General features: G+C 41.7%; 1 protein-coding gene across 4 annotated transcripts in view; it reads right to left on the bottom strand.

Moving 5' to 3' along the window:
* The window catches only part of MACF1 (microtubule-actin crosslinking factor 1), a 407,350-nt gene that overhangs the window by 125,564 nt on the left and 263,584 nt on the right, over positions 1-18,202 (bottom strand). For 2 of the 4 annotated variants that reach the window (XM_025361720.1, XM_025361729.1), the window contains exons 5-13: positions 17,034-17,267; positions 14,628-14,777; positions 13,225-13,458; positions 10,680-10,904; positions 5,647-6,165; positions 4,677-4,853; positions 4,276-4,399; positions 2,619-2,827; positions 1,943-2,260 (exon numbers count right to left, since the gene is read on the bottom strand). In XM_025361720.1, coding sequence (XP_025217505.1) covers positions 1,943-2,260; positions 2,619-2,827; positions 4,276-4,399; positions 4,677-4,853; positions 5,647-6,165; positions 10,680-10,904; positions 13,225-13,458; positions 14,628-14,777; positions 17,034-17,267 — 2,190 coding nt within the window. The remainder of the gene's footprint in view (positions 1-1,942; positions 2,261-2,618; positions 2,828-4,275; positions 4,400-4,676; positions 4,854-5,646; positions 6,166-10,679; positions 10,905-13,224; positions 13,459-14,627; positions 14,778-17,033; positions 17,268-18,202) is intronic. The other 2 variants (XM_025361749.1, XM_025361739.1) reach the window with 1 other exon arrangement.

Below are 18,202 nucleotides of genomic sequence, written 5' to 3'. Positions count from 1 at the left end.
AGGTGGAGGTTGAGGTTACAGTGAGACAAGATCGTGCCACTGCACTTCAGTCTGGGCTACAGGGCACAGAGTAAGACTCTGTCTCAAAAAAAAAAAAAAAAAAGAGTCTTGTTGATTAAACTATAATTCTTCTACACAATGAATGTATGGTTTAAAAAATGAAGATGTCTGTGAATCCATATTAAGTGATTTCCAAGACATATTAAGTAAAAAAGCAAAGGATTACGTAATATACCCTTCTTTTTTGTAAGGAAGAAGGGGAAATAAGAATGTGTGTGTATGTTCATTTTGGTAAAAAGAAATAGAAAAAAATAAACCTGAAATGTGTTACTTTGGGGATGGGTGAAAATGGGACGGAAGAGACAGGAAAGACACTGAGAATGTATCCTTATTCACTTCCTATACCTTGAGTATAACTTTTTGAATAGTTTTAACTTTTGAGCTATGTTAATGCTTTACATATTTAAAAATAAGTTTAATCAACAAAGATAGAAAAATAAAGTCCTAAAGTTGAATACAAATAGAAACAAATCTAATTATATATGAAATTACAGAAAAAATAATTCAGATAATTTTTTAATACAGTACACAGTGGGTCATAGGCTAAGGACTAAAACAAATCCAAAGAAATATTCAATTTTATTTAGCAGGTTTGTTATTGGTAGAAATACTAGTGTAATTCTAAAACTATCTTATATTTATTGTAGAATAAAACAAATAAGTAAATATATTGAAGTTGTTGCTGGGAACTAGGGTTCTCCCTACAGGAAAGGAAGATATAAATGTGGAAAGGAGGAAGATTCCTATGGTATTGAGTTGAAACTAGACTGAGTGCTCTTATGCTGAGGAAGACATGTCAAAAAGCCACAGGAAAAAAAGTTTTATCTGTTCCCATTTGTACTTTCAATTTAGTACATGTCTGCTGTAACTTACTTGAATATAAAATATAGCAATGTGAAATTATTAAAAAAAAAAAAAAAAGCCACAGGAGACAGCTTGAAGGGGCTCCCACTGACCACATTTGGGAAAACGTTAAGTATCATAAAGAATAATGGTAATACCAAATATAGAAGCCCATAATGATACTCTCATATTTTTATAACAGAGGGAAAACAATTAGCAACTGGTGAATCTAGATGAAGAGTATGCTGGTGTTTAATGGACCATTCCTTCTGCTTTTCTGTAAAGTTTGAAATCATTCAAAGCAAAAAGGAGAGCAAACAAAACCAAACAATGAGATTCCACTTTAATACGGAAAATGTTAGAAAGCTGGAAAAAGCGAAGGCAGCAATGCAGAGATATAGGAATGCTGAAGTACTACGGGTGGGAATGTGTGCTGGTACAGCCATTCTGGAGCTTAAATTGGGCACTACTGAGTCAAATTAAATTAATATATGCATATACTATGACTTGGCAATTCTACTTCTGGGTATATATCTGTGGTAGTTGTTAATACTTTTTACCAAATATTTCTAGCTTTGCACCTTCTAGGTACGTGGTGAGATTACATTTCCTCACCCTCTTGAAAGGTATAGGTGGTTTTGTGGAAAGTGATTTGACTAATAAAATGTAAATAGATAAAATATGCCCTTTTCCCACTGAAGCAGTAATCATGAAAGCTTTTATCAGGATGAAATCTCCATCAATCTGCATCCCTTGAGTGACTATGATGAGCTGAGTGGCTCCGCTGATTTGGGTTGAATATGTGAAAAATAAACATGTGAAAAATGAACATGTGAAGAGTGAAAAATAAATATTGACTGTGTTGGTTAAAAAATGGACAAATGATACCTAGTTTACAGGATCACTGTAATAATTCCCAAAGATAATGCAGGTCAAGTTTCCAGTATACTGACTGACGTAGTATGTGCTCAGTAAATGCTGGTTCTCTCCCGGCCCTTCTCTCCCCTTTATTCTGCTAACATGGCAGATATATCCTCACCTGGATCTGTTGGAAGAAATGTGTAATATCTTGATCTGGCTGATTTCCAGAGGCCAGCATCCGACTTTTGTTTTCCATGAATTGCTGCAGCTTACCAGAGAGATGTTCAAACATCTCTGCCTGGGGCAGAAGCTTCTTTAGGGAGCTCTCCTTTTCTTGCTGCTGTAAACAGAGCTGTTCGAACCGCTGGCTCACCTCTGCCAGTTTGCCCTGCAGCACTGCTGCTGTGGTACTGTCTGCTGTCTCCATGAATCGGGTCACCATCTCACGGGTGGCCTCCAAGCTGCTCTTTTGCCGAGCAATGTCCTGCTTCAATTTCTGTCATGAAGAACACGTCTGTCAGCTTTTGGCTCACTTATTCCAGGACATCTGAGCCACAAACTAATAACTATATGCTATCTCACAAGGGGGACTGGAGGACTGCAACTGAGCCTTCAGAAGACCACACATTTCATCCCCTTAGCTCTCCACTCCTTCTACCACATGACTTTGCTATCACCACTTTCATTCCAGCTCAACTGGGTAGAAATATCTTTACATGGATTAGTTATCATTTCTAAATCTTATTAGATGATTCGCAGATGTTAAGTTCTCTCTTGTTACTTTTTTAACATTATATAATGATGGCACATAGCAAACATACCCTCTCCGCTAGCTCTTGGGACACAGGTCTTACCATATTTGTGGCTAAGGCTTCCTGGATGACTCCTGATGACAGTGATGCCACCTGCTTCCCTTCCAGGTTTTGTTCAACTTCCCCAATAGACTGTGACAGGCTCTCCAGGCTTTCCTGGACACTCTGAGATTGGGCAATTGCTTTCTGCAGCAGAGAAGATCGCTCAGCCAGGCTATAGGAGAGGCTTTGGAAGTGGCTGAGTATGGAATCTGAAAAATCAGGCCATGAAAAGAAAGAGTGGAGACAATTTTTGTATTATGCTTTTAAAGACTGTATTTAAATTGCTCATTTAAAATCTTTACTATTATCAATTTTTTTATAGGGATGTGGTCTCAATATGTTGCCCACGCTGGTCTTGAACTCCTGGCCTCAAGCAATCTTCCTGCTTCAGCCTCCTAAAGTGCCTGGATTACAGGCATGAGCCACCATGCCAGTCCTACATTGAACATAGTAATTGTAATAATAATTGACATTAAGACCAATGGAAGAAATAAGCTTGAAATGAATTAGTATTAGAGCCAAGTTCAATAAGCATTATTTATTTACCGCATACAAAAAACCAGAAATTGTACTAGATGCTGAGGACTAAAGATACTTAAGTATCTTATCTGACATCTACAACTTAAAGACTTTGAAACAGAGCATAGGCAGAGGAAGACACATCAAAATCAATGATAAAAATAAAATCTTAAGTGGTATATTAATACTAGAAGTACTGTCCTTGAGAAGCCCAGAAGGAAGAATAATTATCTTTCGTTTCTTTTAAGGAGTGGAATGGCTAAGTCAAGCTATTTAACATACGCATTACCTCACATACTTATCAGTTTTTTGTGGTGAAAACACTTACAATATACACTCGTAGCAATTTTCAAGCATATGAGATATATATATATATATATATTTTTTTTTTGAGACAGAGTCTTGCTCTGTTGCCCAGGCTGGAGTGCAGTGGCGCAATCTCAGCTCACTGCAAGCTCCACCTCCCGGGCTCACGCTATTCTCCTGCCTCAGCCTCCGGAGTAGCTGGGATTACAGGTGACTGCCACCATGTCCGGCTAATTTTTTTTATTTTTTGTATTTTTAGTAGAGACGGGGTTTCACCTTGTAGGCCAGGATGGTCTCGATCTCCTGACCTTGTGGTCCACCTGCCTCGGTGGGTGGGATTACAGTGCTGTAATCCCACCTCTCAAAGTGCTGGGATTACAGGCGTGAGCCACCACGCCTGGCCTGTATACGATATACTGTTATTAACTAAAGTCACCATGATATACTCTTGGCTACATCTTGAAGCATAGGCAAGATTTCACCATGCTCTTTGTAAGCATCCAATAAATGTTAGCAGCTAAGCAATAAGAAAAACTTCAGGGGTAATACAATGTAAGTGGTTTACTTGGGAAAGAAAAGAAGTAGGTGTGGCTAGAAGATAGATGCCTGGGGAAAAGGGACTGAAGCCAGATTGTGAAGGTCCTTCAATGGTGCAAGAATAAAGTTCATTAGAGGATGAGCTCTTTGATGACAATCTATGTCTATTCATGTTTACATTCTCAGCCTTTAGCCTGGCACCACAGATATTTGCACAACACAATGTGACATATTGCAGAACAGAGGCACATACTAGGAATTAAGGGAGTACTATTGTACTGTTGCTGCTTTATACCTGTAGTTTCTTGAACATGCTTGTGGTCTGGGGCTGGCTCCCCTTCAATTTCCATTATGTCACGAGCTACTTTTTGGAGTTTTTCCACAGGTACTTGGTGCTCAGCCAATTCCTCCTGCAACTGCTGCTTGTCCATGAAAAAAACAAACAAACAAAAAAACCATCTAAGTAAGTAATCAAAGCTGATTCTAGGAATCCGGAGCTACTGAACAGCTTTACAGAAAAATTCTAAGTTTACCCATAGCCATAAATATTAGAAGCAAGTATTTAGCACTCAGATCTCGTCCAAGGCATCCCAACTACTGCCTTTATTTTATGTAAGCATTTGCTTTATTTTGGGGTACTTTACGCCATGGAATACAAGGTCTTGACACCACAACACAGCCTGTATCCTGACTTACCTTTGTTGTTGCAAGCTGCTGCTGGAGAACTCCAGGGTCGGAGGCAACTGTATCTGAGAGGAGCTTCCCCACATTGGCCTCACAAGTCTGCATCCAGGCCTGCAGGCTGTCAGCACTGTTTTGGAATTGATGATACTGGCCTAACAGCATATTCAGGTGAGATCCTAATCGTGTACACTGTGCCAAAGAAAGGAAGGTAAGCAGACTTAAGCAAGGTCAGGCCAAAGGCAGCAGTTGCCCAAAGAAAGAGGCCTGGCTTTGTTACAGAGAACTCACTGTAACTTCAGATAAGGGTAGTGCCAGAACACATGGATAGATGGGTAGCAATGATCTATAAGTGTGGGTACCCACAGTTTGCTCCATATTATTCACTTCGACTTTCTTACATATCCAGGAAAATTTAATGAGATATATGACAAGCCCCCAAAGAAATGAACAGCATGTTGCAGACAAAGGTAGGGGTTAAGAAGTGCAAAGAGTGTTTTTTCTTGGGGATTAGAAGTGTTGGCAGAAGGCATAAGACAGGTAAGAAGAGCTGACTGGATTCTAAACTTTAGAAGAAAGAGGAAGTTCTTTAGATAGGAAGGAAGGTAAGGATATACCCTAGATGCTCTGTCCAGAAATAAAAACTGTGCAGTTGGTTTAAATTTCCCCTGTGTGCTATGTCTCTTGGGAGCCCAAGTCTGCTGGTCAGGATACAGGAAGGTGAATACTTCCACCTTCATCATCAGTGTGACATACTCCTGCCAGTGCTAGGTATTAGGTATTAGCTAGCTATCAGGCCTTTGGGCTAATACCTATATATGTTCCATTTTTTGCATTGTTTGTGAAGACCTTCTGCCCATGGTTCAAGTATAAATCAGCTCTCCTACTGTGTCCTGGCGTTCTTATTCTGAGCTCCAGACACTACCTACATTGTGTGAAGGCTGCCATGATTGTTTCACAAGGATGCCAGGAACTGCCCCCTTACCTCTGAGTGGAGAGCAGTGTACCTTTCTGTTGCATCCTTCAACTTGTCCTTTACTAAGTTTCCAATTTCTGATGGTTCTTTGCCTTCCTTAAAACTGTTTTCCGTGTCCAAGACTTTCTGTCCTGAGATAGTCACAAATCTCAAGTCTCCTTTGTGGGAAATGACATCCTCTGAGAAGCTTCCTTGCCGCTTCAGCAGGGAGGGAAGGGCCTCGGGGCTGCTGCCTCCTTTATGCATGTTCTCCAGCTCTTTCTCAGATCGTTCCAACCAGCTTTCAAACTCTCTATGATCCTGTAGAAATTTCTGCAACTCATCCTGAAGTGTCTGCACCTGCTTCAGTTCTGCCTCTGATTGGGCCAGGGAAGTAGAATATTGCTCCTTTAGCTCTCCCAGCTTTTCTTGCAGCATCTGTTGTTCCTCAGGTGTGAGATTGTGGCCATGCTGATCCAGGAAGGCCTGAGCTGACTGGGTGGCCAGAATGAAATGTTGCTGCTGGGACAGCAATTCTTGGTGACGGGCCTGGTAAAGAAAAAAAAAAATCCCCCCAAACAAAGGACAATCAGTAGGGAATCCACAATAATTTGAGGTATACAAGACTGGACTGCATACTCCATGTGAGGTCTGCTCACATTAAGCCTTGGTCTTTTCACCCACATTGCTGTCAAGCCATACACCTCTCTCAGCTTTGCTGCATCTCACATTTTTCCGTTAACTTCATTTTATTCAGTTCAGCCCCTTGTTTTAGGTATAGCCCTTTAATTTAGATGCTGACTCTTAAACTGTACTTATAATCTTTAAGGACCATCTACATATAAGCTATAAGTAGGGAGAGGTCTCTATCTCTACTGAATAGACCACTTTTCCAGCTGCTCAGAAATCATCAATCTCAGTCACTCTCTAAATAGTATGCCACATGCCAATCCCCTCTGAAATGACATGTATAGGACTTTATGGTTTTCAAAGAGATTTTACATGTATTATCTCATTTGCTTTGTGGCACAACCTATAATATAGGTAGACAATATAATACCCATATTAAGAATAAGTGAATACCAGCTGGGTGCGGTGGCTCATGCCTGTAATCCCAGAACTTTGGGAGGCCGAGGCAGGCAGATCATCTGAGGTCGGGAGTTCAAGACCAGCCTGACCAAACATGGTGAAACCCCATCTCTACCAAAAATACGTAATTAGCTGGGTGTGGTGGTGCGTGCCTGTAGTCCTAGCTACTCGGGAGGCTGAGGCAGGAGAATCACTTGAACCCAGGAGGCGGAGGTTGCAGTGAGCCAAGATCATGCCACTGCACTCCAGCCTAGGCAACAAGAGCGAAACTCCATCTCAAAAAAAAAAAAAAAAAAAAGAAAAAAAAAAAAAAGGATTAACTGAATACCAAAAAGACATTATATATCTTGACTAAGGTCATGCGGTTTGTTAAGGAACAGAACTGCAACTCAAACCTGACTCTCTTAGCTAAACTAGACAAATGGACAACTAATAATCATCTACATAAGTGGAAGGGTAGCTGAATAAATCATACATACGACAATATAAAAATTGCAAGTTTGGCCAGGCACGGTGGCTCATGCCTGTAATCCTAGAACTTTGGGAGGCCAAGGCGGGTGGATCACGAGGTCAAGAGTTCGAGACCATGCTGGCCAACGTGGTGAAACTCCGTCTCTACTAAAAATACAAAAATTAGCTGGGCATGGTGGCACGTGCCTGTAATCCCAGCTACTTGGGAGGCTGAGGCAGGAGAATTGCTTGAACCTGGGAGGCAGAGGTTGCAGTGAGCCGAGATCGTGCCACTGCACTCCAGCCTGGCAACGGACTGAGACTCTGTCTCAAAAAAAAAAATGCAAGTTCTTAACTGTCACTCATGTGTCCATGAAGACAGTCCCGACTAGGAAAGGCCATGGAAAATTAATTCGATAATTAGAAAGTAAACTGTATTTCTGGGTAATAATAAGTAATTTGTACTTTCTATTTGTATGTACTTTGTCTATGTGCTTATACACAGACCTTCTTTCTATTCCAACGGAATATGAGTTCTTTGAGGAGTTGTGAGTTTCTGTTTTGAAACATAAGATGTTCTTCCCGAGTCTAGAAGACAGTGGGAGTTGTCAGTATTCCTGACTACCTATACTGTTTATGCCACTACTTAGAGAAGGACTACTGATCATCGTCTACTTTTAGCCTGTATCAACAGCAACCTGATCGCCTCAGCTTCCCACATCATTTCAAGAAAGCTGAGTGACTAGGAGGTTGATGCAGGAGTATCACTGAAGCTAGGATTTTGACACCAGCCTGAGCAACAACATAGCAAGACTGCCTCTTAAAAAAAAAAAAATGAATGAGGCATGGTGAGTGCACACCTGTAGTCCTAGCTACTTGAGAGGATTACTGGAGCCCAGGACCTGAAGGTTACAGTGAGCTATGATCGTACCATTGCACTTCAGCCTGGGTGGCAAAGTGAGGCCTCATCTCTTTACAAAAGAAAAAACAGTCGGGCGCAGTGGCTCACGCCTCTAATCCCAGCACTTTGGGAGGCCGAGGCGGGTGGATCACAAGGTCAAGAGATCGAGACCATGCTGGCCAACATGGTGAAACTCCGTCTCTACTAAAAATACAAAAATTAGCTGGGCATGGTGGTGTGCGCCTGTAATCCCAGCTACTCGAGAGGCTGAGGCAGGAGAATGGCTTGAACCCGGGAGGCGGAGGTTGCAGTGAGCTGAGATTGTACTACTGCACTCCAGCCTGGTGACAGAGTGAGACTCTGTCTCAAAAAAAAAAAAAAAAAAAAAGAAAAGAAAAGAAAAAAAAAAGCAGAAGGAAAAAAAAAAAGAAAGCTGGAATGACAAATATATCTTGCTCAATTAGATAGTGAAACAGGAGCAGTACTACACTTGTCTGTATATCACTCAGGTGTCCTCCATTCTCACCCTCCAACTCACCTACCCATAAGGAGGTTCCTTCCTGGAAGGAAGATACCACTTGGTTAGGTTGACTGCTGCCAGCAAAAGGTGTCAGAAGCGCCCTATGACAGCAGAACCATTTTTGCTCTGTCCTCTTATAAGACTACCAGGGCTTTGGGGAACACATTATGATGGACCTTCCAAAAGCGTAATGCAAGAGGCAGAAATTCTATTAATATAAAATATGACAATGGTCCACACAGGCCACTCAACACAAGTATTCCACCTAAGCCAATATTCTTTCTACAAAGGTGCCACCACTAAAATATATGATCCATGTGTTGTAAGTGTCCTAAATATGTAATCTTCTTTCAATCATTCAATAGAATGTGCCTGTATACGCCAGTTGATGCCCTTGAAGATAGTTTACTGGGTTGACTCACTGGTTTATTTCTAATTCCTGGCATATGGCAGCTATTCAGTCATTGCTAAATGAATAAATAAATGAGTAGCAATAAACAGTAAGAAGTGACTTCTGCTTTTTTGTTTTGTTTTGTTACAGAACAGGAAACCTGTAAGAAACAGTGCGTGTTTTCAAGCCTAGCATCTAGAGGGCAATATAGACAACAAAACAATACAGAATGAGAAATGCTACAAAGTAGGAAAGGGTATAAGAGGAGCTTATAGGCTGGGCACCTGTAATCCCAGCACTTTGGGAGGTGAGCAAATCACCTGAGGTCAGGAGTTTGAGACCAGTCTGGCCAACATAGTGATACCCCATCTCTACTAAAAATACAAAACTTAGCTAGGCATGGTGGCACGTGCCTGTAATCCCAGCTACTTGGGAGGCTGATGCATAAGAATCACTTGACTCCAGGGGATGGAGGTTGCGATGAGCCAAGATCGCGCCACTGCACTCCAACCTGGGTAACAGAGTAAGACTCTGTCTTTAAAAAAAAAAAAAAAGAGAAAGAAGAGCATATAGGGGGAATATATACCCTAACTTTGGTGAGTGGTGATGAATATGGGCTTCCTAGAGGAAGGGAACTCTAAGCTGAGATCTGAAGAATGAGTAAAAATTAACCAATAGCTGGGCCCCTCCTTACTTTATGCAATGGAGAAGCAAGTAAGTTCTAAGAGCATATAAAGGCCCAGAGGAAAGTGAGAGCACAGTTTAGCCAATAAACTAAAAGGAATCAATATAAGCAGATGCTCAAGTATAAAGGAAGGTAACCGATAAGGCCAAATAAGTAGACTAGATACCAGTGGGTAGGGGCTGAGAGGAGAGTTAACCATGTAATCTTGAGGGCAACAGGGAATCATAAAAAGGGTTAAGCAAGGATACGGCATTTTAGAACGATTCCTTAGTAGTAAGGACAATGGACTGGAAGGTAAAAACCAAGAGGCAGGAAGACCAGTAGAAGCTACTATAATAATACCAGTGAAAGCAGATAGTGGTTCTAAACTACAATAATATCTCAATAAAGATGAAGAAGTGTAGCTGACTTTGAAAGAAATAAAATTAGCATGAGATCTGATGCTTGATTTGACGTGGGAGAGTGAGAGAGAAAATGGAATCTAGGATGATGTCTAGTTCAGACAATGAAGTGGGAATAAAGGAAAGAGAATGTTTGATTGTGGGAGGAGTATCATAGGAAACAGGAGTTCCATTTTCAGGCTGATGTGCTTGTGGGCTCAAGTTGCAAATAGGCAGACAGATTTATATACTGGTTTGAAGCTCAGGACAGGAATCAGGGCTAGAAGGAAATGCATACACAGAATTCATTAGTGCAAATGGCAATTACAGTGTTGTGAGTAGATGAGACTACCCAAGGAAAGTATGTTCTGAAAGATAAAAAGAGGGCCTAGGATACACCTGGAAGCATCAGTATTTGAAAAGCTGGCCAGGGGAAAGTAAAAAGGTGGTCAGGGCAGAGTAGTAGTATGGAAACCAAGGGACAAAGTATATCAAGAGGATTGGCCAACAGTGTCAAAGCTGCTGAGACATCAAAGAAGATACAAACTGAGAGGTTCTCACTGGATTTAGGGACAAGGTGATTGTGGTTACTTGCTCAGGGCAGGAGAGATTTCTCTAGCGTAGTGAGGATAAGCTAACACCCTTACCTTCATCTTCTCACAGTGCTTGTCCAGTTTCTCTGGGGCTTGATTCACCCCCATGTAACCATCAGTGGTGTCCAAGGTTCCTTTCTCCAAACTAGCTCTCGAGAGCTGCTCCATTCCTGGAAGGTTGGTCAGCAGCTGTCCACCAGATGATCCTACTGAAGTTACCCAATCCAGGAGAGCATCGATTTTCTTCTTGTTCTCTGCCAGTTCCTTTGCTGCTTTACTCTGAAGTCACAGAGGTTGTCTAGTGAGAAGGCTTTACATACCCAATCAACAACCACAGGTTAAGTAATGGGGTAAAGGGGAGGAGATAATTTTATGCTAATTCTAAGACTGGGTATAAACAGTCTTTGCACATACAAAAGAGAATTCACATCTTTTAAAATCTTTTGAAAAATTATTAAAAATATATCTACATTTCATTATATCTTACTGCTTAAAAAACAAAAAAAAAGGGGCAGGACACAGTGGCTCATGCCTGTTATCCCAGCACTTTGGGAAGTCTGGTGGATCACTTGAGGATCAGGAGTTTGAGACCAGCCTGGTCAACATGGTGAAACCCCATCTCTACTAAAAATACAAAAAATTATCTGGGTGTGGTGGTGCACATCTGTAGACCCAGCTACTCGGGAGGCTGAGGCACGAGTATCATTTGAACCTGGGAGGTGGAGGATGCAGTGAGCCAAGATTGTGCCACTGCACTCCAGCTTGGGTGACACAGCAATACTCTGTCTCAAAACAAAACAAATCTTAGGATTCAGAAATATTTTATTAAGAGATCATTTAGTCCTGCCACCTGAGCAATGCTTCACAGAATCTTTCAAGGTACACAGAAATGCTGGACTGGCTTGGTAGGGTAAGAAATAGCACGGTCATATTCAATTACCTGGCTGCTCTTTCCTAAAGGAAAGACAAACTTCTTTTATCCTTTCCTCAACTAAACAGAACATTTAGCTCTTTTCAAATTTTTTCTCTCACCTGAGGCTATAGGGAAACATTTAATTCTTCAACTTGCCTTTGAAATTCTATTTACTGGCTCTACATGTAAAATTAAATAGGTTATGCCAAGTTATATATTTATCTATTTCAAAATTCATCTCCAGGGCTGGGCACGGTGGCTCATGCCTGTAATCCCAGCACTTCGGGAGGCTGAGGCGGGCAGATCACGAGGTCAGGAGATCGAGACCATCCTGGCTAACACAGTGAAACCCTGTCTCTACTAAAAAAAAACACAAAATATTAGCCAGGCGAAGTGGCGGGCGCCTGTAGTCCCAGCTACTTGGGAGGCTGAGGCAGGAGAATGGCGTGAACCTGGGAGGCAGAGCTTGCAGTGAGCCGAGATTGCGCCACTGTACTCCAGCCTGGGCGACAGAGCAAGACTCTGTCTCAAAAAAAAAAAAAAAAATTCATCTTCAGGTAATTTATTTTTCTTTTCCATGTTCTCTACTTTCCTCATTAGTGTCAGCATCCAAGGCTAAACAAAGGATTCAAATTCAATCCGCCAGTGCTGACTGGGGTGCAGAAGACCATTTGAGACTTTGGCTTCTCTGGTTTATCCCAGTGCCACGATTCCCACTGTAACTATAGAGGCAGCTCGGGGACAGCTTTTGGCTCACTAAGACTTCATAGATATTTTTCCCTAGTACTCTTAGATCACCAGTCTAGATTCATATTAAAATACGTCATTTGGCCGGGCACAGTGGCTCACACCTGTAATCCCAGCACTCTGGGAGGCCAAGGCAGGAGAATCACTTGAGGTCAGGAGTTTGAGACCAGCCTGGTCAACATGGTGAAACCCCGTCTCTACTAAAAATACAAAAATTAGCCGGGTGTGGTGGCATGCGCCTGTAGTCCCAGCTACTCACGAGGCTGAGGCACAAGAATCACTTGAACCCAGAAGGCAGAGGTTGCAGTGAGCTAAGATTGTACCACTGTACTCCAGTCTCAGCAACAGAGCAAAACTCTGTCTCAAAAAAAAAAAAAAAAAAGCCATTTGCTTTTTTCCTCCCCATAATAATACCCTTCCTCACTAAGTTCTTTCTGATATTTTTTAATTAGAGGACTGAGTATGCAGATAGCAAGATGTTTTGGGGTTGGGGGAGGAATATGTACTTTTTACCAACTGCACTGACAAACTCCTTTACAAACTCCTCGTGGACGTTTCTTGTAAAAATAAAGATTCTTGTAAAAATACAGACTAGCCAGCCTGGCCAACCTGGTGAAATCCCATCTCTACTAAAAACACAAAAATTAGCTAGGCGTGGTGATGGGCACCTGTAATCCCAGCTACTTGGGAGGCTGAGGCTGAGGCAGGAGAATCACTTGAACCCGGCAGGCAGAGGTTGCAGTAAGCTGAGGTCATGCCACTGCACTCCAGCCTGGGTGACAGAGATTCCGTCTCAAAAAACAAAAACCAGACTAGCTCCTGAAGTAGCCCTTTCTCATGATTCTGTGCATGCTATAAGACTGTTTTCCCCTCATTGTCTTTTGTGTTGGTACCAAAATTCTTTTTTGAAAACGATCAACTGTCATAGCAGTTTATTACCTTTTCAGTCTCCTGCTGTAAGGCAGAGGTCACTGCTTCCTCCAGCTCCTTCTGGGCCACCCGTGTCTGTTCCCGGAGCGCCTCATATTGCTCCTTAGCCTGATGAAGCTTTTCCCGAAGAGCTGTCAACTCATGTGGGCTCAGCTTGGTCTGATTCTCTTCCATGAACCCCTCAATATCCTTGACAACAGCGGCAAATGAGGTGGCATGATTCTGAATGTCATCCTGTAAATCCTTAACACAAGAAAATAGGAATGGCAGAGCCTTCAACTTTCGTGCTTCTAAGTCCTCTAATGGTATAAAGATGGAATGGCTAGGATGACATATAGTCCTGTATATAGTCCCTGACTACAATTTTTTTCAGGTTTAGGCTTAAATCGATGCAAAGAAATTTTACTTCATTTTCTAAGCAAATATTTAGTGAAGCCAAAAAAGAAGGTTGTCCACAAACATGAGCATGAGAGATTTTTCATTTTGCAATGCATTATCCTCAAAGGGATCATTCTTTCCATAAAGAATTGTTGACAACATGATCTTAGCATAGTCGAGGCCTGATGGGCCTTTATACTCTCTTGGGTATCACTCCTTATCCTTAATGTGGCCTATAGGGTCCTGTGTGATATAAGTCCCACTTACCCCTCCAACTTCAACTTTCCCTAATTTTCCTCTTGTTCTTTGCAGTCCAATTGAACTAGCTTTCTTTCAGTTCTTGAATATGTTGTGCTCAATACCATTCCCACCTCAAGAACAATACATAAGCCTCTGTCTGGTATGTTCTCTTCCTCTTCCTACCTCTTCATGCATTAACCCCTACATATCTTTCATTTCTCAAGTTTAGGTGACAATTCTTCAAGATAATCTTTTCTGAAATTCTACTCTAGATTGGGTCTCTCTGCTATATGTTCTCATATGAGTTTTCCTTCACAGATATAACAGTTAATAATTTTATGTTCATTTTTATAATAATCTGTATAATTTCTGTATGCCCTACTAGACTTGTGCTAGACTTGTGTGCTTCACAAGGCCAGGGATGATGTCTGTTTACCATTATTGCTAACCCTTAAGCAATAAATATTTGTCGAAGGAATGAAAACATCGCCAGGCACGGTGGCTCACGCCTGTTATCCTAACATTTTGAGAAGCCAAGGCCAAGGTAGGAGGATTGCTTGAGCCCAGAGTTCGAGACCAGCTTTGGCAACATAGTGATACCCCATCTCTACAAAATAAATAAAAAATTAGGACACAGTGGCTCATGACTTTGTCCCAGCCCCTGGGCAGGCTGAGGTGGGAGGATTGCCTGAGCCCAGGAGGTCGAAGCTGCAGTGAACCAAGATAATGCCACTGTACTCCAGCCTGAGCGATAGAGTGAGACTTTGTGTCAAAACTGATGGATTCACACTGACCTTCAAGTCACTTTGGTTCTTCTGCAAAGCAGAGAGATCCTGCCGGGTGGTTCTGCCTTGGTGGCCTGCCAGTGCTCTTTCTGCCTGTCCTACCCAACTGCAAAGATCCTCCAGTTGCTGGTGACAAGTATTTTGTTGTTTCTGCAGGGTCTAATTAAAATGCAAAGGGGTCAAAAAACATTTACTAATTCACATGTTACAAATACAAGAAACTCCCTGAAATGTAAAACAAGAAGGTTATCTCAAGGATGGAAACGTTGGTGGGAGACTAGAATAGGAAAAGACACAGAAGTCATATTCGGAAAGCTCCCCTCATTTGGACAGTCCATTGATCTGGGTCTATGTATTGGATAACAATCAGGATAATTATGAGAATGCTTCTAGTTCAGGTTTTGGTTTGGGGGCTCCTTCACCAGACTGCTGTTATTATCTTTGGAAATGGAGAAGAAAGAGCCCAGATGCTTGAAATCCACACATGATAATGGTGATGATAATAATTTAGTGGTTCTGATCAATCCCTCCACTAGAACCAGAGACTTGCTACATAATATGCAAAAGTAGAAGAATTGGAGTAGAAAGAAAAATCAAAGACCTGGATAATTCATAAGTTAATTGAGCTTCTTAATAATTGAGCTGACTTTATAAATCAAATATCTCATCAATCCAGAGACTCATTAAATAAAATGATTACATGCCAGGCATGAAGGGCTAGATTTGGCTATTTTGAGAAGGAAAGTGCCCAAGAATAGCAACTGGCTCAGTCCTGTAGGTGTCTACACTAATATCAAAGGAACAGGTCAGGCCCAAGGAGAGAGAGGGAATATGTTTCTGTGCCTGATCCTTTCTCTAGATTTTATCTCAGTTGTATGACATTGAAGCACCTGACTGAGCAATTGAGCATGATGTGTTCTCCTGACCATCCTTCTAAAACCATTTTCCACCAGTTTCTACCTTCTGATGGCGTTTTAGTCACCTGCACTTACAAACAGGTGCCCAACTGGCCCTCTCTCCCCCTCTTTAGGACAAATAGAAGGGCTCTGGAAGAGAACTCCTAAGAGCTCTTCAGCTGTAAAACAGGATCTTCATGGGTTAGGATGGGTGCAGACTGAATCTGAAAAAAGCAAAGCAAACAAGTTAACACAGAGACATACACACACATTCAGGGGAAATATTGAGAGAAGCAGAGCATTTCTGACAATAACAAGGTTAATAAGCATTGTGGAATTAATTACATGCTCAGGGAGAATGTTCACATGCAGTTCTATCACCTGCTGCAGCTCAGGCGTCTACCCTGAATCTGGGCTGGATCTTGTCTTAAGGTGGCTCAGACGAATTTTACTTCATTAATTATCCAAAGGTTATATCATGCTATATAAACTCCCGAATGAGAGCATTGCACATGCTCAGTTTTCGAAGGTAACCTAAGGCTTTCCATTAGTATATCTCAATTTCAATACAGTTGAAAAAATGAGACAGTAAAAGGGGACATATGGCATAAACTACCCTAATTCCCCTAAAGTCTGACTCAAAAGCTCAAGTTTTTGCACAATATTTAATAAAGGAGCCCTTGAGACAAATTTTATGGTGATAATGACAATTCTAATATCATCTTGTTATATGCCAACTTACTATTCAAACAGCAGAAATGGCATGAACATCATTCTAGGTATTCTAAGGTTTTGATGTTATTATTAATGCAATTATGTTGAGCTGAGCTTTGCAAGAAGTGAGTTGTGATGGAAGTGGTGGGATGGTTAGTTTTTTGATTGTTTGTTTCTTTTAGTATCATGCCTGCTTTTACATACTGTTTTCCATGATTGAATAAGCACTGGGCACTACAGTGTGAGGAAAGGTGCAAGAAAATAATATTAATTTTTAAAGAGCCAAAAATTAATATGATTCTAATAAAAATTTCCTTGTCAGCCACTTAAGGATTGTCAGGGAACCTTACTGTAAATCATTTGAAATAGATGAAATAGAATGAAACTGATTTCAGAACGCTTCTCCTCAAGAGCTCAGAGTATCTAGATGTTCTTACGAGCCCTCAAAACAATGCTAAAGGAGAAAGTAAAGTAGGGAAAGGACTAGATACATGATTTTCATTTGAAAGTCACAGACAATGAGATACAGTGAAGAAAAAGTCTCACTAAAAGAAAACACTTGCATATGCATACACATGTCAACACACACATTCTCTCACACATACATAAAACCAAAGACATGGCAAGAAAAACAGCCAGAACAGGTGTCTCCTGGACTAGAACCATACTGGCCTGCATGACATGAAATTTCAAAACTGGTAAACCCAACCTCCTGCAATCATGATGCACAGAGTCTGGCCAGAAAACCCAATGACAGAGGACACCCTCACAGACAAACTGAGCCCAGCTGCTGGTTCAGTCTGACCTTCACCAGGGCCTCCTGCTCCATCTGTTGAAGATGGCCCTGCAAGGCATCCACCTGAGCTGCAGTCTGTTCCAAAATTTCCTGGAAGGACCTCTGCAGTTCATTCAGAAGCCTCAGCATCTGTCGATTCTGCTGAGGGGACAAGTCCTGGGCATGTTCTGAGATAAAGAACTGAACATCAAAAGCAAGAGCATCCAGCTGAGATTTCCTTTCAGCCATGGGCTGTTTCAAATCCTAAGGTAAATGGAAAAAGGAAACAAAAAGCAAAACAAAACCATGATACTTCCATTTCTCAGTCCATGAAGAAAACTAACAGAATCAGAGAGGCTAATTTCCTGTACTCTCATAACTGGCACTAATGATTCTAGGGCCAAACTAGAATTAAAGTCTCTCTTGGCTGGGCACGGTGGCTCATGCCTGTAATTCCAGCACTTTGGGAGGCCAAGATGGGCAGATCACAAGGTCGGGAGATCGAGACCATCTTGGCTAACACGGTGAAACGCCTTCTCTACTAGAAGTACAAAAAATTAGCTGGGCGTGCTGGCGGGCGCCTGTAGTCCCAGCTACTTGGGAGGCAGGAGAACGGCGTGAACCCGGGAGGCGGAGCGTGCAGTAAGCCGAGATTGCGTCACTGCACTCCAGCCTGGGCGACAGAGCGAAACTCCATCTCAAAAAATAAATAAATAAATAAATAAATAAATAAATGAATAAATTCACAGATATTTTGGATTAGCAATAGTATAATTATGCAAGCATAAATAATAGAGCTGCTTACTGCATTTGGAAATCAAGGTAGGTCCAGTAAAGGAAACTTAATTCTAATTTATGAGGAGTTTGGAGAGACCGAAAGTGAGAGAGACTTTTTTTTTTTTGAGATGGAGTCTCGCTCCGTTGCCCAGGCTGGAGTGCAGTGGTACAATCTCGGCTCATTGCAACCTCTACCTCACTGGTTCAAGCAATTCTTGTGCCTCTACCTTCTGAGTAGCTGGGCCTACAGGTGCGCACCACCATGCCTGGCTAATTTTTTGTACTTTTAGTAGAGATAGGGTTTTGCCATGTTGGCCAGGCTTGTCTTGAACTCCTGGCCTCAAGTGATCCACCCTCCTTGGCCTCCCAAAGTGCTGAGATTACAGGCGTGAGTCACCGCGCCTGGCCATAAATTTTTTCAA

The sequence above is a fragment of the Theropithecus gelada genome, chromosome 1 (assembly GCF_003255815.1).
Source record: "Theropithecus gelada isolate Dixy chromosome 1, Tgel_1.0, whole genome shotgun sequence".
Taxonomy (NCBI): domain Eukaryota; kingdom Metazoa; phylum Chordata; class Mammalia; order Primates; family Cercopithecidae; genus Theropithecus; species Theropithecus gelada.
Note: the sequence above shows the minus strand (reverse complement) of the source record. Positions and strands in the feature narration are given on the sequence as shown.